The following is a 22,805-nucleotide window of genomic DNA, read 5'->3' on the forward strand; positions in this document are numbered from 1 at the left end:
ATTATTTTTTTCTTTTTCCATTAAAATGCTCCACTGGGTATCTTATTTTCATTCTTAAATGACCCCCTCAGCAGGAGCACTCGTGTGCAGCCACCAGCCTCAGTCTCACACATAGACACACTTTCTCCTGCTGTTCCATTCTATCAGCGGCATGAGAGGGAAGGGTGATTCTCCTTATCGTTGCCGTCGGGCAGAAACCTTCTATCTCCATAATTCAACTTATGTTTTTTTCCCCCCCGTAAGTTAATGCCCTACTTCGTCATACTACAGCGTCACACAAAAGTAACAAAGATAGCTGATCTACAAGCTCACAACGCGCCGTGAGGTAACATGTTGTGAGCTTGTAGATTTGCTATTTTTTTAAGGTGAAAAGTGAAAATGGTTACATTTGTCTGTGGGTCTTGCAAATATTGAACCAATGAAAAGTATTAACATTAACACCGCTAAATATGCACTACATTGGATCCATTGGGGCACCGGCTCTTTTTTCCATTTCGTGAAAAGTAACAGTTTTGGACTTACAAGGTTTACACCCGCCGACAGCAACGTTATATTTGGCACAGTTATATTTTCCTACTTGAAAACCACATGGACCAATAATAAGTTACACATATACAGTAAGTGGTCAGTCCCAATTACTGCATAAGTCCTTGAAGCTACTGCAGTGATGGGGTGATAATTGAACAAGCACCATAGATGTGTAAAAAATGAGTTTTAAAAGGCCTGGACTGACTGAAAGACGAATAAAGATTTTTACAGTGAAAGGAATTACATTCTAATATAAAACTCAGTGCAGATTAATGAGAGAATATATTTTGATGGTTTCACTGATTTATCTGTCCACTAAAATACATTACTGTGATGTAGTCAAACTGACAAATTAGGTACTGTACTGCTGGGATCCCCCATACTGTAAGGTCACAATGTCATGCTAGGCCAGCACGTCCAGTAGCTACACTGTGCATGCACGGGTGCGTGCGTGCGTGCGTGCATGCATGGGTGCGTGCGTGCGTGCGTGCGTGCGTGCATGTGTGCGTGCGTGTGTGTTTAACAGAGACTGTGAATTATGTCAGTGTCTGTGTGACTCTTCTCTCCTCAGTCTGCATTTTTTAAGAAGTGTTAATTATGTTGCACCAGGTCCATTTAACTAGGGATGTCCTGGTGAAACATGCTGTCACCCACACACGCACACACACACACACACGCACACTCACACGCACATGCACACTCACAGCTACTCAAATCCACAGACAACCTTCCTAGTATGATTATAACTTAAATGATTCCCCAAAAAAAAAAGTCTATTTTTCTCTCCATTAAAATGTTCCAGTGGGTATTTCACTTTCATTCTTAAACAATCTAGACAGACAGACGAAATAGATCCTCCAGTGGTTTCCAACCTTTTCTGGATCAGGGCCCACTTGAAAATGTGAGTTCACCATGTCTTGTTAGTTCCAAGTGTATTTATACCTGTCTGTTTGCTAGAGTGTTTGTTGGGTTGTTTGTCTACAAGCTGTTTTATAGTCAGTTCTTCTCACCTGTATACTGTATGTACCGGTAAGACTAGAGAATACAACTTCTACGTCAAATAAAGTCTTTGTGTTTTGGCAATTATTTGGCGCCCCACTTGCAATATCCTCATGGCCCACCAGTTGGCCCCTGCCCACAGGCTCGGAATCACTGGCCTACTCCCTTCCCCCTGTGCCCTGATTCCCCTGAACTCTATAAGAGTACCGAAGTCTGACATACTGTAATTTACACATTTCCCCATTCTGAATTCCCATAGACATGTTTAATATCGCGGCATATAAGAACTGTGTTCCAAAAATAAACAAATGAGCCCGGCGGTTTGACTCATATGGATATGAAGCATCAACTGACGGCGAGAAAACGCAAACGTTGCCGCCGCCGAATTAATTAAATTTTCGCCTGAAACAGACTGCATCAAATATGAGTGACTGACTATCGTAATATATCACCGGGACAATTTGTTTATCTTTGGACCACAATTCTTATATGAGACGATTCTAAGATGACCCAATGTTATTTTCCATATGATTACTTCTAAGACCCAGGGGATGAGCGAGTTTGTCAGGACTCCTGTTCCCTTCCCTGATTGTCCTGAGTGGACTCGCCTGCATCTCCAACTGAGCCTGTTTGGCTCAACGACTTTTGACAGACTCTTGCTCTTTGTTCAGTTTCTGGTTTATAGTTTGTTAGGTTCTCTGTTGGACTCCATGTTTAGCTGGAGTTGTATTGTGAATGCTGCGTGTGCATGTGCCAAGATGCATCGTTAAGTTATAGTAAAATCTAGATAAATGTGATTCTCGTCTCCTGAGTTTTGGTTTTGAGTTTTAAGTTACTGCGTTTGGGTCTTACAGCTTTGTTCCTGACACAGAGAGTGAGACTAGTACTTTTCAAAATGCAGATCGTTTTGTTAACCATTACATACTGTACCTAGGTAAAGACCTCTTGGAACACATCTACCATATCTGTTTCACAGTTTATTTAAAATCTACTGTGTTTATTTTAGTCTGAAACTGACTGAGCAAGTTTTCATGCATGTATCACATTAGAGTTGACAATTTTATTTGGAGAAGAAACCAAGCAGTCTTTTGTCATTAACTTGAACTTATTTGATTTTTACAGTACAAATTACAGCGGCCATTTATTAATTATATTTGTTCCATTATATTGGTGGTTTGCTTCAAATTTAAGACCCACTCCACCAAAAATATATTTTTGTGTGTGGCCATTATGTTTTTGAAGCTTAATCATGCAAGTCCTGGTGGATTTTTTTACTCTGCAGAGTCTGCATATCTCAGATTATCACTAACTGAAAAGTGGTCTGACACAGTTCCGACGCGGTGTTATGTCACGTATGCACTCGGCCACTCGCCAATCAGAGCCTCACGATGCAGCATTTTGCAATGAGGACGTATGCAGGGACATTAAGGGAAACAAAACCAGCGCAATTGAAGCGCTCCCCCATAACCCGTCAACAAGGCAGTCATCGAGAAATTGACTGCCTTGTTGTTTCCCTCGGTGCATTTGGTGTATATTCGCTTGGATTAGCTATTGTTCTGGTGGATCAAACATATGCATAATTCATAGCATATGGAATACTAAATGAGGGCAAAAATAAAGCAAAGAAAAAGGTAATGCAAAGCTACTTTAGGGACATTACCGGGGGAGAAAAATACTAGTCATTCACATTTATTGTTCAGATATTGTTTTTTTCTGAGGATTTAAACCACACATTGGACGTGTGGAATGGGACTTTAAATATCCTTGGTTTTAATCACTTAAACCCTCTGGTCTTGTGAAACGGACCTGAGTTGCAACTGTACTTGGACCGTTTTTTTTTCATCTACACCAAATCTCTTATATACTGTATACTGTATATAAATTGCCGATCTACAAACTTCACAACGCATTGTGAGCTTGTATATCGGCTATTTTTTTGCGAAGGTTCCCCTCAGAATAGGGATGCTGGAGTTAATTTGGTTAAATGGGACTGGAACATTTTGCAGACCTGGCTTAATCCATGTGCGTTATATACAGTGTGTGTGTATATATATACGCACTGTATATTATATATGGTATAATCTATAGTGGTTCCAGGTGTTCTTGCATTTGGCTGTGAAGATGTCTCTGTCAGTCTGAGAAGTGGAGTGGGTGATATTGCAGTCAAAGAAAATTTCAGACTCTTCATGGCCAAGTGTGTGAGAAAACCTGGAATGACAACCAGCCACTCCACAACCTCCTGCTGTAAGCAAACATCAGCTCCTGGTTTGAGCACACTGCATGTGCCTTGGAAGACGCTACTCTTCCTCAGTGTCCTGAAAGCGGGCCTTCTTCTAGCTGTGATGAGGACAAGTGTGTGGGCGTATTGGGTGTGAAAAGCTGGGTGAGGATTCTGTGGAGCCTTCCAGTTTTTTCCACCTTCAATTTTAGAGAAAAGTTCCCTGTTCTCACACTGGCAAGAATCAGGATAAAGCTGGAAGAGCAGTTTCTACTTAACAAGGTCTCACATAGGTACTCGGCACGTACTCGGCATGAGACATGTTCAGGGTCATGGACAAGCTACACATTAGCGCATTAATTCGGGATGATTAATTTATGGAATTAAGACATTAAAAAAAAAATCTATTTTAATCAACTAATGTCAGGTACAGTACTATTAGCAGATGTGCCTTTGTAACAGAGCGCCTCTGTTACTATGTTACTAACATGAGATAGCCACACACACACACACACACACACACACACACACACACACACACACACACACACACACACACACACACACACACACACACACACACACAGACACAGACACACACACACACACACCATTCCCTGCTCACTTCCATTCTCACTACTAGTACGCTAGTTAATACACCTCGCTATTATCCCTCTATACCTTCAGCAGCACAACCAAGGGACAAGGGTGCATGCTTTGTTTTTATAATTGTCATAAACAAATGTAATATGCACATACAGTATATCTTCCATCATTTAGCTTTCAGTTCCCATAATATATAGAAAATCGGCATATATATACAAAATGGTCATTACTCATAATTAATCACAGCTACTGTGATTGATTATGACACAAATGTTTTATCAGATTAGCATTAATCTTGATTACTTGATTTCTGGATTAGCCTACTCTGAATGTGATATTATTACCCTTCCATGGCCAGGGAAGAAATCAAGGATAGGTCAAGGTTCTAAGAATTGCCGTACAGTCATATTCATCACTGGCACTTTCACATACAGATGTATGAGCACGCAGTAGCGGCCTTAGCTATGTTTCACCCGTTTCAATTGAAACGGGCCCCACCCTCAGGGGGCCCCCGACTGACCGACAGTAGGTGCCCCCAACCCTCAGTCACTGACGCACCGCAACCCGCAGATGCTCGAACATCACTTCACCCAAAAAGTTTATAGCAATATATGACTATTGACATGCAAATAACGCTGTCTGTCAGTTATGTAACACAAGAGGATTAAATGACTGAGGCCTATTTGTGTTTTGACTTTTGGCAATTGTAAACCTGACTCAGGCCGAATTATTAATGGAGTAAGGGGGCTTACTTACTCCAGACTTAGGCCATTTCTTTTTTGCCTAAGTCACATTGTCTGTAGCCTAAAAGAGCGAGCCCTATCGATGGTCTTGAAGGGCGGATCCAAACCCAGGCGGTTGGATTCCAGCGCCGCTTCCTATTGCTTCACCAATCTATGTCCCCCCCTCCCCTCTCCCCCCCCCCCCCCCCGGCCTGTGCACGGAACACGCTAACGTCACCAAATTTAGAGCGACGCCCCTCTGCACTCTGATTGGTTAGGAGATAACAAGGTTCACTCCCACTCCGAAACCACCGTTCCTACCATGGTTCCCCCAGACTTTTTTTTCTTTTGTAACAAAACAAAAGGCATGGGTTTCCGAGGCTACATTGTCTGTGATAGGCCTACTCTGGCATAATCCTTTTCAATAAGGATATTATGCAATTTTAACAGAGGTGGCCAGTGTCATGAAGAGCTGATTTAGGCAAAAGTATAATTTTCCTCAAAATAATTACTTAGGACATTATTTTAGGAAGGTGACAATATTTAAAAATCACATCAACATTATTCACATGGCCTAACTGATTAGGCTACTCTTCCCTAGCTTATCTCTAGCCCTAAGCTCAAATCCTGCATCAACTGAATACAGTAACTCATATACAAGGGGAAGTGGTGATGATTATTTTCCATTCTAAATGATAGAATTTAGCTTAGAGTTTAGCTTGTTTTGAAGTGTTCATATGGACTCGTCTTTGCCCATTCATTTAATAAAAGAAGCGCTAATAAAAGTTCTAATAAAACTTTGATAGCTGGCGCAAGATGAAAAAGTTCTTGAGAACGTACAATGCAATTAACGGTAGGCTACAATGCAAGTATTCAAAGATAATACAGTAGTCTGTCGTCTTGTGGAATGAAACCTTGCTTTCCATGGCCATAATTGCACCCTACATGAGAACCAAATAATGGGAACTTTCTTGGTCTGGCAGAGCTGCAAACTGAGTTCGATGCACGATGATGAAATACACCATTATGGAAGCAAACCAAGTCTGTCCGCAACTTTTTTTTCACCTGTTCCCCCGCGGCGGTGGCGGCGGCAGCCGAGGGGGGGGCACGCAGACGCATACATGGCATGCACACGCATACATGCATACGCACACGTACAGACACAAACATACACAAACAAGTGCTTGTTTGGGAATTATGGCATTTCTTATCCTAACACCCTTAGGCTTGATGCCTTATTATTCAAAGCATAAAGGGGGAAAAGCAACAACAGCCCAATTCAGATGGTTAAAGCCCTGTGTGGGATCTTAGAGAAATAACGAGGCTAAAATTCTGCTCAGGGCGTCACCAGGGCAGCAGGGATATGTCTTGGTTTGATTAACGTTTGCATGTAGCTTAGACCTCTTAAGCAGAGCTAAAGCTAGGGGAGACAGGAGGGGACACAGCAAGGATGAAAGCTCTGATAAATGCAGCCAGGCACTGGATGTTCTCAGGCTATCCTTTAACACGTTTAACGTCAATCTGATAGACACACAGAGGCATGTGCTTACCCCCAACAACACAGTCAAGCACAGAGAAATGTGCATTCGTATGCACCTGTGTGTGTGGGACACACAGGCGGAGAGCATCCTTTCAGATAGTTGTGTTCCTATAAACACTCTTATTTACAGTCATACAATATCTAGAAAATACATAAGGTATGTTCACTGCCCTTATGGATCGATATTTGATTTATTAAAACTCGGTACGCTCAAGATTTTTCAAAATATGCCATTTCAAACAAAATGCCATCTGCAGCCTGCATATGGAACCGTAATAAAAATAAATGTCAAAGGGAATTATTCGAATTGCTCACTGATGAAGAGAATATTGCATTTTTACTGGGAATCACAAGGTCGTGCACTGGCACAGGCATTTAATCTCAATGTGTGCAGTGATTCCACTGCTAAATCGCTCTGGTTGTGGCCGTATTTTCTTGGCATGCTAGGTCTTCTATTTTTCTGAGAACAAGAATGTTGAGAGATTGTGGAATATTCAAATAAATTCACTTAGGCAGAAGATATGCTTAGCAACACAAATTTGAAGTTGAAACAATATATTCAGTTTGATTGTTATGGTAATTTAAGCCATAAAAAAAGATTACTTGATTCAATCATTTATTGAGTCCATTTTAATAATTTGCTGAGCCTCAAACACAATATATTTTCGACTGCATACGAGTATGATAAAATCATTATGATAAAGTCGATTTAGACATGATTAAAATGTGCTATAACATTATATATGAGATATAAAAACGATGCAATACGTGTAGGAGTTGTAGCAGCAGCAGTAGCATTAATAAATTATACATCTGTATGTATTTCATAGGAGGATAAAAACACAATGGACCATGGCATAGAGGGTTACGGGACCTCAAGGACAAGTGTTGGTGACCGGTGAACTGGCTTTAAGGTAATCGACAATGTGAAACCGGGTTTCCTGTCATAATATCAACGCCTCGTAGGGTAAAATTCCATTCACCTTGGAAAATAATAATCCACTAAAACAAAGTGAATCTTACTTTCAATCTACTTACTTGCAGACAGGAAATGTCTAATATATTTCTGCCCTATCGATGTGTGCGTGTTTTCCACTCCTGACCGCGCTTTTGCCCTCCAAAGCAGGTCTCATAGCCATATTGAATCAATATTGGAGGAGCAAAGCCCTGGTTCTCTGTGTGTGTGTATAGATCCTCACTTTGCCAGACTCTGCTTCCACTGCATGTTCTGATCAGTGTCTTCGTGGCTGGAGGAGAACTGTAATTTATGCTGTTTTACCTATTTATAGTCAAGAAGCAAGTTTAGCCTTAGATCAGGGGTCTTCAACGTGGAGTCCGGGACCCCTGGGGGGGTCCTCAGAGTTGCTACAGGGGGGCCCCCAAATCTTGTGTGATAGGAACTTTTTATTTTATTTACATTAACCACTTGAACCCTGGCATCCCTATATTCTGAGGAGAACATTAGCCGAAAATAGCAGATCTACAAGCTCACAACACGTCGCGCTGCGACGTGTTGTGAGCTTGCAGATCGGCTATTTTCGGCAAAGAAGTTTGGTGTAAAGGGGTAAAAAAGTACGATGAAGTACTGAGAGTTTTAAATGTCTGAAAATACTCTGATGATATTGCTGTCAAACAAGTCTAAGCTATCTATGAAATTCATGAAACAGTTTAATAAAGTTTAATCTTCAACATAATTTTATAAAATATGTAGTGGGGGTCCCTGCTTTATCTCTCTCTCAGCTAAGGGGTCATTGGCCTGAAAAACGTTGCAAGACCCCTGCCTTAGATGATTTATGAGTATATTAATATTGAATCTTATCATGCAGTATCATATGAGTATCTTATTATCTATTCCATATAAGTATATTATTATCTACTATTATAGAATATGTGTATCTTATTGTGCATGTTAAAGGGGTCACACCATGAATTTCATTTTTTTTTTTTGGGGGGGGGGGTATTTTTTGGGCTCCCCAGTGTCTCTTGTACCCCAAATTTTTTTTTTTCATTCATTCTCATTTCAGAGATTTTCAGAATGGGCGTGTCTGAACAGGCCATTTCAGAATGGCAATGCAAGTGACATCACTTGCATTGCCATTGCATTGATGCTGGCCAGACAGAATTGCTCAGTAGCCCCCCCCTGCCCAAGAGGACGTTTTGGTATTGCAGCTGAAAGTGCTGTATAAGCCAGAGACAATTGACTTGGGATGAGTATATCTGAGTGATGATTTAGGCTCAAACCTTTTGAAAAAGGTTTGAGGGACATACACTATATGATATTAAATATCAATTTTTTTTTTTTAATTCATGGTGTAGATCCTTTAAGCTGAACATGTGAGTTTGCTGCACCACACTTGGTCTGGTGTGTCCATTACTAATTCCTACTTATTGACACAAAAATGTACACTGAATTCTTCAAGATGAAGCTAGTATACTGTTTTGTTCATGAACAAGGGGGCTGTTGTTCATTAAATTATTGTTTTCCTCAGCAGAAATGGACCCAGAAAAATGCCGGGGCAATATTTAATAAAAACAAAAGTTGCTTGTTCTGCTGTTCTTCCAATATTTCACTCACGTACTTGCTCACTCTCTGTCACTTACTAGTCAGTCAGTCAGTCAGTCAGTCGTTCTCTCTCTCTCTCTCTCTCTCTCACACTCACACTCACTCACTCACTCACTCACTCACTCACTCACTCACTCACTCACTCACTCACTCACTAAACTCATTCAACTCATTCAACCCACTCAACCCATTCCCAGTTATCTCTCTCTCTCTCTCTCACTCAATCAAACACACACCTCGACATATGCTTCTGGTTCATCAGTTTTCCTTAGTGGACTGACAGTCCACTCAGCCTTCCAGAGACTGTGTATCTGATGCAGAGCGGAGCCTCTTCCCTCCCTACCGCCTCTCCTCTGACTCAGCAGCCATTGTCAATTCCACTTAATTTTGTCATGCTTGACTTCCTGCTATCCAGAGTCCTGTCTGCCAGGACTTCTTCATCCACCTGTCACTCAAGACAACAAAAAGTCAGAAAGGTCCTCCTTGGGGAGAGAAAGGGGAGGGGGGATGGTTGCAGGTGTACATACAAGTATCTGGTGAACTGGATGCCTTGTGAGGCTTTGTGCAGGTGTGAGGGTGCAGGTGTGCATTTTAGCTGATGCTGTACATATACAGTATATCAACAATGAAGTTAGAAAGTTAGAATAACTCAATGCAACACTGCATTTAAAAAACACATAACTTTATTTGCAGTGTATTGTGAGATAAATTGTGTGCATGAAATAATTTGTTGTGGTTTGAACTGAAATGTTGTCTTTTTGTAAGTGCCACCTGCCTCAGACTAGTAGAGCAATGGCAACATTGTAACGATGTAGCCAACAGCCAGCCACCGGCCAGTCGGCTGATAAAATACATAACATACTTCTGAACGAATGCTTAAATAGGGTACAGCATACAGTACATAACAATGATAAGTAATAAGTAATGTCATCTAATAAAATAGTGAAATCCAATCGGCCATAACAACCACTAATCAATCAATCAATCAGCACAGGAGCCATGGCAAAAGCAAAAGCTTCTCGGCACCTCATTCAGGTCCAACTCATCAGTCAACTGTTTGTGGATGTGCAGGAAAAGCAAGGGGTTGAGGAATGTTGTTGAGGCATGTTTCTGTCATTCACTTGACAGTTAATTGGATTAAGAGGTTGAACACATTATAGGTGTAAACCATCATGATTGGTTTTAGAAGTTGATAAACACATTTTCCATAATACCTGAAAGTAATGGGACAAAAATCTTGGTGTCCCCTCTATTCCGGCACCCATGACTGGATGAAGACCACAATAATGCAGCCCCAACCTGCACTCCCAGCTGAAGAACGGTCAGCGAGCCCCTGGCGGGCAAAATCAACATTTCAAGGACAGTATCAAGACCAATCTGAAGAAATTCCACATCACAAGCAATCGGGAGCGTACTGTACTTGACAGGCGTGCTTGGAATAAGAGAGACAAAGCGACCGCACCGCAAGGAGAGAGGAAAAGGGGCTCAACCACCACTAACCGCCACTCTCTGCCCACACCACACCAACGTATGTGGATCACGGATCAGCATCTGCAGGCATCTGAGGACCCACAAGCAGGCGACCCAGCGGAGAGGACTGTCATACTCGCTTCAAGTGAACACCAGCCATGACACTTCTTATTTATGCTGCAATATCAGATGTTACTGAGTGTAGAATTTACCTTGAATAACTTATTATTATCACTTAGCAGTAAAGAATGGCAATTAGCTTAATGATTACTTAAATCATTTTCCATTACAATGTAATTAGAATCCATTAATGTAAAATCTAATTTGTAGATTAGCCTATACAATCAGCCATGGCAGTAATGTCAGATTAATCGGAAGAGCCATCTTCTGAATGGGTTTTAAATCAAAAGCATCCATTATCCATCATTTCTTCTCCATGAGGATAACGTTCGCTCTGTTTACTAAATTGCAGGAGCCAGAAAGCACTGCACTTGTCCCACCCTCATACAATAACTGCAACGCCCATGCAAAGTAGCAACAATGCAATCATAAATATATTGTCAAATGTAACACACACAAGTCAATCACAGCCTGCTTGTTACCACTACATCCACAACACCAGTATAAGAAAAATGTCTGCTTTCAATTAATGTGAGTCCCACATTTCAGAACCAGATACTTTGTGTGCTTCCAAAACACTGCATCCACCATATGTATCAGCATATCCACCATTAAATAAAACTTTTCCAAATATACTAACACTTTGTTTTTGCTGAGTCACACCAGCTAACTCGGTGCAAAATAATATTACGCAAAGGTAGTTTACCGAGTCGGCATCATCCTTCTGTTCAATTCTGATACTGCCATCCCCTGGCAGTCCCAGGCTTAATTTATATTTGGCCTGTCACGCACCAAAAATAGAAGATGTACAACTATAAATCAGGCTTCACGTCTCACTGTGACCATCACACAGTTATAGTAATCATATGTTGGTCTACAGTTCTATGTAGGTCTATATACCGTATACATCTATGAAAATATGTTTTGGTGAAAGTCAGTTATGTGATTGTAATGTTGATGGATCGACGCAACTATTGAATAGCATTATGTATGGGATTTCTATTAAAAAAAATATGAATTGATAATCGTCTGTTTAGACACTATCTAGAGCGCAGCGATAGTTCAGGAAGTACAGCAGGCAGGAGGTGTACATGCCCAGCCTCACTCCCCCACCCCATTCTCAATTGCTAACAAGTTAATGCATTTATACACCCACATCAGTCAGATGATTCTGTGAATTGATGTTATATATATCTGTGTATGTTACCTTATATGCCTTTGAAGGGCTCACTATTCATGTTTGTTTCTGTGGATTCTATGTTAATTGTATGTTAATGCAATAACTCTGTATCTTACAGTATATGCTCTGCTTTTGGGGGGTTCGTCACACCACCAAACTAATTGCAATAGCATTGCAATGAATGGTTAATTCTGACGAAAGTATCTAACTGAACTTAAGTTGTCCATTTGCCATTCTAACAATGTAGGCATTGCCTGTGAGTTTGAGACCAAAATTATACTGCTTTCACACAGCTGGTGAAAATATAGCATGTCAAAAAATATATAGGATAGACAGAGCTTTTATAATGTATAGTAGTATACTGTGCATACAATATCTTTGTAGAAATGATACCGATAGATAGATAGATAGATAGATAGATAGATAGATAGATAGATAGGATAGATTGATAGGATAGATAGATAGATTACTATAAATTGACACAGATTTGACTGTTTTGTTATTTAAATATTTGAATATGTATTTATTTGTTTGACAAACCTTTATGGCATTGGTGGAGATCTGGATCTCATGCAGCTTCCTCATGGTACCGTCGCGGTCGATGAAGTAGGACGAGGCCAGTTGATGGAGAGCTTCTACGTTCTGCGTGGCGTTGACCAGTTTCCTGTCCAGCTTGCTCTTAGCCATGTACATGGTCAGCGCCTCCTCTCCTATAGGGATCAGAGGGGGGTGGGGGGGGTAAGATTTAACACTGGTTACCATTCTGAACAGTGTAAACAAATTATGAGTGTTAAAGGTTCAATGACATTCATTTTCACTTTTTTTTATTTTTTATGTTTTTTGGGGGGTTTTATGACCTCAATTACACCCAAAAAATCTGAACTTTGAACATTCAGTGAATTTTCTGTGGTCTGGGGTTTTCTGAATAATTAGGCTGAAAAGTAATCTGAGCTTGGCCCTTCGGCAGTGAGGTCACAGCCGATTAATCCCGGCCACTCTCCTCCTCGCCCCTCCCCTCCCCTATCCTTTCCTTTGGGGGGGGGCGGAGCAGAGGCGATGATTGACAGGCAAAATCCCTCACCAGCGACACCCGCAGGCAAATATTTATTTTTTCATTGCAGTTGAAAAGGCTTTAGAAATGTGAGAGAAAAACACCTGCCATGGATCAATGGAGTGGATTTTTTTGTTAAAACTTTCTATGCACTTTCTATAGGACCATGACAAAGACTTTTAATGTGTGATAAAACTGAACGTCATGAAACCTTTAATTTAAAGCAGTGATTCCCAACCTGACCATGGTGATATTTTAAGTGGGCCCCCAAATAATTGGCAAAACACTAAGATTTGCATTGTGATGTCGATGAATAGGAACTTGGAAGTGTGCTACGTTGGTTCCAATGATCCAAGCCGGAACACAGTCGATCGCTTGATCGTTTCAATAAACATGATCTGAAAATGCACGTGGCCCACCCATCTGACCGGCTGCCGTGTTAAGTGGTCAGATGGGTGGGCCGCAAGCTTTTCAAGTGGGCCCTTGATCCCCTCAGAAAAGGTTGGGAGCCGCTGATTTAAAGCTTTAATCCATAATAACTTTCATGTCCTAATACCCACAATTCGAAACCCGGGTCTCCCACATGAGAGAACAATTTATACCAATCGGCCAATAGGGTATCTCTCTGCTTGGTCCTGGGGAGATATTGTATTATGAACTTCAGGCAGTACTGCTTGTCAACCAGTTAGGTGTTTTGCCCGACACCAGGGTCAAAATGTCTTGATGGAAGAGTAGGGAGTTCACCTCCAACTACTGCAGATGTGCGATATCGTTTTAACATACTTTACCGCACAGATTGGTTAAAATAACGTGTTGATCCTTGAAATAAGTTCTGGAATGCAGCTTTAACTGAAGTTTACCAATGGAACCAAATGGACCTGTAAGGGTAGGGTGTTCCATTTGTACACTGAGTTACAAATCAATACATTAGCACTGGGGATTTGACTGTGTAGCTGTTCAAAACAACAAGTCTTTCTGATTCTGATTCCTGAGTCTTTACTTAAGTTTAATTAAACTATGAAGACATGAATTACACAGACATCTACGGTATTATCATTTCTTATCGTCTCAGATGTGTGAGCAGCCTCTGAACAGAACCCATCACTTAGCAGATCAATACGGAGCTGCAGTGCAAGCTACTTCTTTATTGCGTATGTCACTGCTGTATCCTAACATTATCACAGTCTGGACTTTGCCTCGATGAGAGTTTGTTGTTTGTTTGTGGTTGTTCTTTCTTTTCCTCAACACACTAACCACGTGAACCCTAGCCTCCCTATTCTGGGGGCGAACATTCGACAAAAATTAGCTTTTACATCGGGAGTTACACTAATCAAGACACGAAAAGATAAAAGCATGAATGACCTTTTCCAGATTGGTGGGTGACATAAATTGTTCAAGTTTGGAGATACTGTATTACACAACTGATAACAGCGGGATTGAGGAATACCATAGTGGGAGGTTGCCGTGGTGACTCTGTGACACAGAGTCACTTAAAGTGACAGAGAAGTATCCACTGGTTAGATATGATGTGAACCAGTTCAGGGCAACACCAGAAATACCCACATGGTTCTCCAGATGGCTTAGTAGAACAGTATGGTCAATGGTGTCAAAAGCAGAGCTCAGGTCCTTGAGGACCAGGACTGAGCAGTGTCCAGAGTCAGCGTCCAACAGCAGGTCATCGCTAACCCTGGGGAGGGCTGTTTCTGTGCTTTGAAGGGCCCGAAAACCAGATTGGAAGGGATCATCATTAGCTGGTGGAATGTGGCTAATACAGCTCCAGCTCTCTTATCTTGCTGTTTTATTTTACCGTATAATTGTATGTAAATGTCCTATAATGTATGTCAATTGCTTAATGTTTTGTGTAAGGCACTTTGAATTGCCTTCGGATTTAAATGTGATGTACAAATAAACTTGCCTTGGCTAATTAGAGTGAATGTGACTTAGTGAGTTCACCACCTCAAACATACTTTTCTAAGATTCACCACAATACAAATTCATTGTATCCTATTTACAGATTGGTTTACATGGCATTGCCTCAATTGCCTACATAATACACAAAATGGCCTGATGGTGGCACTAGTGGAAAGGTCATCGGGTCACTCAAAGGATAAAAGCTCATCCTCCAGGGAGCATGGATACACTCATCAAATGCATGACAATCGGCACATTCGATTATACAATATTGCAATGGGACATTTTGGTCAATGGGTGGTACTAAAGGCACCGCAAGGTCACCATTGCTACTGTAGGTTTCATCCTCCTGGGAGACTGAAGGCGCAATGAAAATTCCATGGCAATCCATAAAGTAGTTTTAGAGATATCCTGTTTGGGTTTGGATGGACCGGCGTCAGCATCCATAGAGCCCTGCTGCTAGTAGGGCTAAAAATATAATTGCTGTTGCTAAACAAGGTACATTGAAAAAGTGTTACAAAAACAGAGAAGTAATGACTTAAGTTGACTTTCTTCTCTCTTAGGATATCACCACAGGGAAGAGTGTGAGAACTGTAGCATCAACAATACTAAATCATAAAGCAATCATAAAACAAACATGGGCGCCCGGATGTTCCCTTTGCATGCACGTTTGTTGACACAGTATAAAAGATTGTGCAGCTCATTCTATACACACATGAACTCTCTCCCTAACACACGCCCCACAACCCACAGAAACACTAAAAAACAATCACCAATCCCAAATCATGCCCACAAGCACACACAAGCTTGCCTTTCGTATCGCCGTTCAAAGGGCAAACCATATGCCTGGAACTCATTTTAGAGCATGTCACATACGTTCAGACGCCTTATGCCGTGAATGGTTATTTGCCCCCAAGCGATGCATTGTGAACGGTCACTTAACTCGTGGCGATCATGACCGGGGGAAGGTGGCAGTCAAGGCCAATGTCTCATGCCTGGTTGGCGTGGAACCACAATGGGGACAAGTCCCCATTCTGTGTCCCCGCCACGCTCCCTTCCCCGGGGCTTAGGAAAGTTACTCACAAATCCTTGACTTACTGCACAAGGATAATGGTAGGACATTAGCCCTTGATCAGTGACTTTGCCCTCGTTGCAAGTTACTGTAGCTCAAAGTAGGTCTACTGTACATAAATATGTTGCACTTGCCACTCCTGGCTCAGGAAAATCATTAGCTCATGCACTTCTAACACTGCCCCCTTTAATTCATTCATGTACAAGTGTGAGTTTCTGCAAGGAATACATTGTCTTACATTTTCACAGGGCACTCTGCCAAAATGTGTTCACATTGTCTGTGTCTTTGGGAAAATGATTTCATTACCCATTTTATGGATATACATTATTGCCATGCTGAAGCACAGTTTTATAGGGTAGAGTAATGAAATAATACAAGCTGATGGATATATAAAAGCAATACGTGAGGAAGGTATTGATTTACCTGTATATCATTAACACTCTGCCTGCCAAAAGCTTGGAGTATATGTGTTGGCGTGTGCGAGTGTGTGTGTGTATTCATTCCCCTTGTGTGTGCATTCCCCTCCCTACCCTTTCCCTGAGTCTCTCTAATCGGGGTTCTCCATAATGGGCCTGTGACATCATTCACAACACGACATCATCAACAGAAACCGTTGCTGAACAAGGTCAGTTTGTGATTACGTCAGGGATCTCCAAAATGGGGACTAAAACCTCATAGCAACGTCGATTTGCACTTAAGGCAAGGAACTCCATGTATGCACATAATCTGGCCGCACGCACGGTGCACACACACACACACACACACACACACACACACACACACACACACACACACACACACACAAATACACACACACACACACACACACACACACACACACACACACACACACACACACACACACACACACACACACACACACACACACACACACACACACACACACACACACACACACACATGGGGATCTTCATAAATAAACAGTTATGTCTATATTTGGGCTGATGCTATCAGCATGCTCGTCGTTTCCAGGGTTATTGTAAATGTCCATGTCCAATGTCTATAATGTGCTGCGTGCCCGCCACAGACAGCGCCTGTCTGTCACACAAAACGTGTCCCTGGCATAACTCAGACAGTCGGACCGCTCGGTCTCAAACTCGGCCTGATTGGCTATAACCCCATGCTTCGGCTTAACTGATTGGCCGAGCTTTGCATAACATTTGTGCCGCAGAGCAGCATCGTTCCTGAGATGCATGGCCCCAAATAGGCCAAAGGGCGCCGTCCTAGAATATAATGAGGAATCCACTATCCACACAAAAGAGGTATATGCAAAGAAATGCTATTGTTTAATCATCAAACAATAGCATTTCTTTGGATATACCTCTTTTGTGTGGATTAAACTTGTGTGGATTAAACTTTAATGGAATATACACATATACACATGGTAATGAGGCTTTGAAGTGCAAATTGGAGTTTAAAGCAACAAGATCCCTGAGTGTTCAATTATGGTGCTAAGTGTAGGATTATGGGCCAGCTTATCGAAAACATTACACTTAAATGCTGAACAGAAAGGATCTTGCACGATTGCAGTGCCAAAAGCATTTCACAACCAAAAGTCAACATTCTGCAGTGTGCCTATAGCACAAACTAGTCTGCACAATTAATCGAAAGTAATTGAAAATCGTCATCGTAGGTTTCACAATTATGTAATCGAGAAACTTGGCAATTAATTCAAACATCTTAATTGGGCAGCTGTTGCACCTTGCCCTCATCTCCTCACCATTACTCAAGGATTAATAACCAGGAGATTGTAAAACCAATCTCCCCTTCCATTAGGCTCACAGAGGCACAATAAAACCACGGAGGACATTATGGCCAAAGATATAGCACAGATAAACACATTATTATAAATCACCTTTTTCCACCAAAAATCATCATCAATAATCATGTGTAACCACTTAAGCACTATACTGGATGTGATCATACAACAAATAGCAAAAATAGCACACATACAAGCTCACAACGAGTCGCGCCATGCTGTGAGCTTGTAGATTGACTATTTTTGAACATTGTTCAACATTTTTGAACATTGTTGATTTTGATTGATCGGGTGAAAATGTTTGCCTATGATGACAAAAATAGGGATGCCAGGTTGAAATACAATATTCATAAAATAATCACCTGGATCATAATTTCTGTCATCATTCTGCAGCCCCCCGCACTAATGTGCCTAATGAATATGCATACACAAACTCATACAAAACATAGCACCCTCTAACTATAGGCCAGTCAACTATGACCACCTATTTGCAATTATTTGCAATTTTTTGGGCCTAATCGTCATAAGCGTTTCCATGTTAAAAAAATAGCCAATCTGCAAGTAGCTTGGCTATTTCCACTATTGTTTAACACATTTTTAGTCTGAAATGATTAAATATGGCCTATTTTGACCATAGTACATTATTTATTTTGATTATTGGTTATTGGTCATATTCAAGTTATTTGACATATCTGTTTTGTTTACAAAGTCTAAAAGCCAAACAGAAATGTAATTTTTATGTTCCAATGGTCAATGGTAAAACACAATTATAGTGTTAATCACAATCATTTGTGACAATTAATAGTCAAGTAAAATGTCATGATCGTGACAGCACCACCCACCACCCACCACCACCCTACCTAACCCTAACCCCCCCCCCAAACAAACACACACAACACTTCACTTTATTCCACAGTGGTTCATAGCACTCATGAAGCAGAAATGGTTGAGAAGAGCATCATCATCCATTCCTCCCATTATCACTTAAGATGTACTAGTGCACTTGGAGTGGGATGGAGGGCTGGTGTAGCCTGAAGGGCCTGCTTTCAGAACACTGCTACTCCACAGGTATATCAGTTCCTATCATATAATGGTGCCCTTTAATGGGGGGGAAAGCCTGAGATTGAGATGAGGGCATACTGGGCTGTAAATCTCAACAAAGTGCCCTCAAGGTTGAAGATGATGTGCAGAGACACTGGGGAGGATGGTAGCCAGAGAGGGAAGAAATTAGATAAAAGTAGCAAAAAATTGTCCATGTCAGAGAGACCCAGGAAAATAAAAAGATATAGAAGGAAGAGATGCCGAGATGTGCTTTGCATATCCAAAGCATAAAGTTTTACAACTAACGTCTGGTCTTCAAACTAGCACTCACTGAAAACTGGTTTGACGCGGGGCATGCGACTCAGGCAATCAGAGCCTCACTAAATGAATGAGGAAGTTATGCATGAATTTTGAGTGAAACAAAACAAGTGTTCCCCCATGACTCGACACCCACCTGCATTGTTTTCATCGAGGTACGTTTGATGTGGATTGTCTGAGGATACTCTGGATTACCCAAATTCTGGAGGATCAAACATTATGCATAATTCATAGAATATGGAATACTAAATGAGGGCAAAGAAAGAGCAAAGAAAGGAGTACTGAAAAGCTTAGGGACATTTTGGGGATGAGAAGCTACATTTATTGAACAGAGATATTTTGAGGATTTAAACCACACCAAGGGATATGTGGACAGGAAGTTTAACCACATTAACCCTGACATCCCTATTTTGGGCATGTCACTACAGACACATTTTCTAAATCTTTCAAAACTTTTGAAGATTCTTAATGTTTTTTTTGTTTCAAGCTTAGTAGATTGGCTAATTAATTTCAAATAGCTAAAGCTACATAAAAATAGGGCTAAATTTGTTAAAGGAGAGAAAGGATAGAATGAGATGTATACCGAGTCTGTAATCATTTCTGTGACTCACCATTTTCTCATTTATCCCCCACTTTTAATCACCCAGTGCATCTGTGGCAGCGGTGAATCATTCTCCCTAGGCTTGGCTGCACTTATTTATATTTTACCATCATATAATATTTCACCAGAATATCATATTTCTGATTTCCATAATTAGTGTCTCGGGGTGAATCACCTTGCGGGGCTGTGTATATGATATTGCAACTCTAAACCCCCACCCATGATTTCCCTCTCTACGACTTAGCTGAATTATTAAAGCCAAGTGTTTGACATTCAAGTGAACTCCTAGATTTAAAAAGGGAAAAAAGACTGCTACAGCAGTTCTTTGCCTGCTAAATGCTTCAAGCTTCAGTTCCTCTGTTTGAGGTATCAGTACCCAAGTAAAGAAAGTATATTTAAAACTGCTCTGTTGTTATTGGACAATGGGACTAAGCACAAAGCACTGAGGACCAGTTCCATGGACACAGGCTAAGCCTATTCACAAAAAAAAAGCTCCTTTCAAATGAGATCTCCTTAGAAAGAGATGTCTTAGTATAGACCTGGCTTAATCCGTGTGTGTGTGTGTGTGTGTGTGTGTGTGTGTGTGTGTGTGTGTGTGTGTGTGTGTGTGTGTGTGTGTGTGTGTGTGTGTGTGTGTGTGTGTGTGTGTGTGTGTGTGTGTGTGTGTGTGTGTGTGTGTGTGTGTGTGTGTGTGTGTGTGTGCGTGCGTGCGTGCGTGCGTGCGTGCGTGCGTGCGCGTGTTCAGACTTTCAGTGCTTTCCATCTAAGAAAGGGTGATTATCAGCATAAACCTTAAAGCTATTGTTTAAGTTTAGAAGCTGTGCACTGCAACGTTTGAGCACAAATCAGTGTTATGGGGTAAAGTCATTTTTACACATGTGGAAAGAATAGCTAATAGTTTCATCTTCTGATAACAATGACAACTATTTGTAATAACCCCCTTCGCTGGAATTGAAGCTCACTTCCATTACATTACATTACATTACATTACATTACATTACATTACATTACGGTCATTTAGCAGACGCTTTAATCCAAAGCGACTTACAGAACGAAACTACTAATCACCAGAAGTATTAAAGGGACAATTCACCCCCAAAAAAACGTTGTTTCAATGGATTAGTCACCCCATGGAGACTTGAATTCATGGATATTTTTTAGTTTTTGTCTCATTCCTAAGACAATAATTTGATGACCAGCGGACCGGTAGCCAGCGGTTCCGGTAGGAGACACAACGGAGACTCGTTGTGTCTCCTACCGGAACCGCTGCCGGTCATCAAATTATTGTCTTAGGAATGAGACAAAAAACGAAAAAAAAATCCATGAATTCAAGTCTCCATGGCTAATCCATTGTAACAAAGTTTCTTTTGGGTGAAGTGTCCCTTTAAGTGCATTCTCTTCTAAAACAAGCAGCTAAGAGTATACCTAGCGCCAAGTGTTAATAATAATGTTTATTGTCCCCAAGGGGAAAATTGTCTTCACAGTGTTTGACTTCCGGGTTCTCGTTCAGCCTGCTGTTCCTATTAATGGATCAGCAGATGTCGCTATTTCACCTTCTACCATTTGCAAATTGCAATACATTAAAATCTCAATAGAAGTCAATGAGGTTTTGGGCGAACTTTACACTTGATTTTATTACCTTAGTATAAACCTTGTAAAAAAATCCGGACAAGCATGAAAGTGAGCAAGTGGAAGCAGTGAATCTCTTTTACCTCCCAGGGTGGCTGAGATGAGGATATGGGTTCCATACTTCTTGATGATGGTGTCAATAAACTGTTGAGTGGAGGGTCTGCGGCCCAGCAGCCGGACACTTCGCTGGAACTCTGGCATCAGCGGCACAGGGTTCCGGATCAGGTCCCTCCTCTCAATTGCTGTGTTCCTCACCTTCCAACGTGCAAACTCCCTGCAGAAATACACAGCGGAAACAATTAATAAACAATGGTTATAGTTATATACTGCCAATCATGCTATCCTTTTCATTCCTGGTGACGCCCACTGTGGGCCTGGTCACGCCTACTGTGGGCCTGGCCATGCCCACTGTGGGCGTGGCCAGGTAGGGGAGTAGGGGAGGTGGGGAGCAAAGGTAGACACCTCCTTCGGCTCTGAGGCATCTGTATCTCGGGCGCGCACCAGCTTCCGCCATCCCTCGGGAAGTTTTTGCGTGCGTCACAGAAGGGGACATTCGGTAGGCCAATCAAAGGCCTACCGAACGTCCCCTTTTGTGCCGCACGCGGAAACTTCCAGACGGAGGGCAGAAGCAATACAAGGTATCGCGATACAGTTCGTTCCAATGAACTGCAGAGGCCAATGAGGTATCTAGGTTTCTATATCTATGGTGGGGAGCCCCATATCAATGAGTTTCCTGTTTACCCGTGTTGCCATGTCTGCTTATAATAAGCAATTTGGGGGAGGGTTTTAAGTGTAGTTGCTTAATTGGGCTTGCTTTCTAATGTTTTTTAAACCAGTGGTTCCCACATTTGTAGGACCCCCAGATTAATATGTATGTGTCCGCAGAGTCGCAGACCCCCATCTGAAAATATGTGGTGCCAGGGACCCCCATACAAGATTTGTTTTGTTAAAATGTTTCAAAAATATTCTAAATTACTTTTTCCCCAATATTTTTTTGAAAATAGCAGATCTACAAGCTCATAACGTGTCGTGATGTGACACATTGTGAGCTTGTTGATCTGCTATTTTCAAATAGCCTACGTAAAGTGGTAAAACTGAGTCTAGTTGCTTCTTTTGGGCTTGTTTTCATAGACCTGGCTGCTTGTTTCTTTGGCAAAATCTGTCAACACACTGATTACCTGCATTACACCTGCAGTAGCCTACTAGGGAGGAAGTGAACAGATATTGAATGAAGCAGCACACAGAGAAAAACTCAATGGCACCCCCTGTTTGAGATAATGGCGGTGCCCTGAATAAGGTGAATACATCTATACACCTATATCCTGAGCAAAGCCAAATCTCATCTCCAGAAAAACCCAGTGTTGTCAAATAGGATACTTCGAGTCTTTGGATCTGATACATTATGATGTAAATACTTGAGAAAAAGATGATCAAGTGAAACATCTTGATAAAAGTA

The 22,805-nt window shown here is 41.4% G+C and overlaps 1 protein-coding gene across 1 annotated transcript in view; it reads right to left on the bottom strand.

The window, feature by feature from the left end:
* brinp1 (bone morphogenetic protein/retinoic acid inducible neural-specific 1) overlaps positions 1-22,805 on the bottom strand; it is a 140,005-nt gene that overhangs the window by 42,764 nt on the left and 74,436 nt on the right. Inside the window, exons 3-4 of the mRNA XM_080419286.1 lie at positions 21,433-21,623; positions 12,487-12,656 (exon numbers count right to left, since the gene is read on the bottom strand). Of these exons, the coding sequence (XP_080275412.1) occupies positions 12,487-12,656; positions 21,433-21,623 (361 nt within the window). The remainder of the gene's footprint in view (positions 1-12,486; positions 12,657-21,432; positions 21,624-22,805) is intronic.

This window comes from Gymnoscopelus braueri, assembly GCF_963280865.1.
Source record: "Gymnoscopelus braueri genome assembly, chromosome: 22".
In the NCBI taxonomy this organism is placed as follows: Eukaryota; Metazoa; Chordata; class Actinopteri; order Myctophiformes; family Myctophidae; genus Gymnoscopelus; species Gymnoscopelus braueri.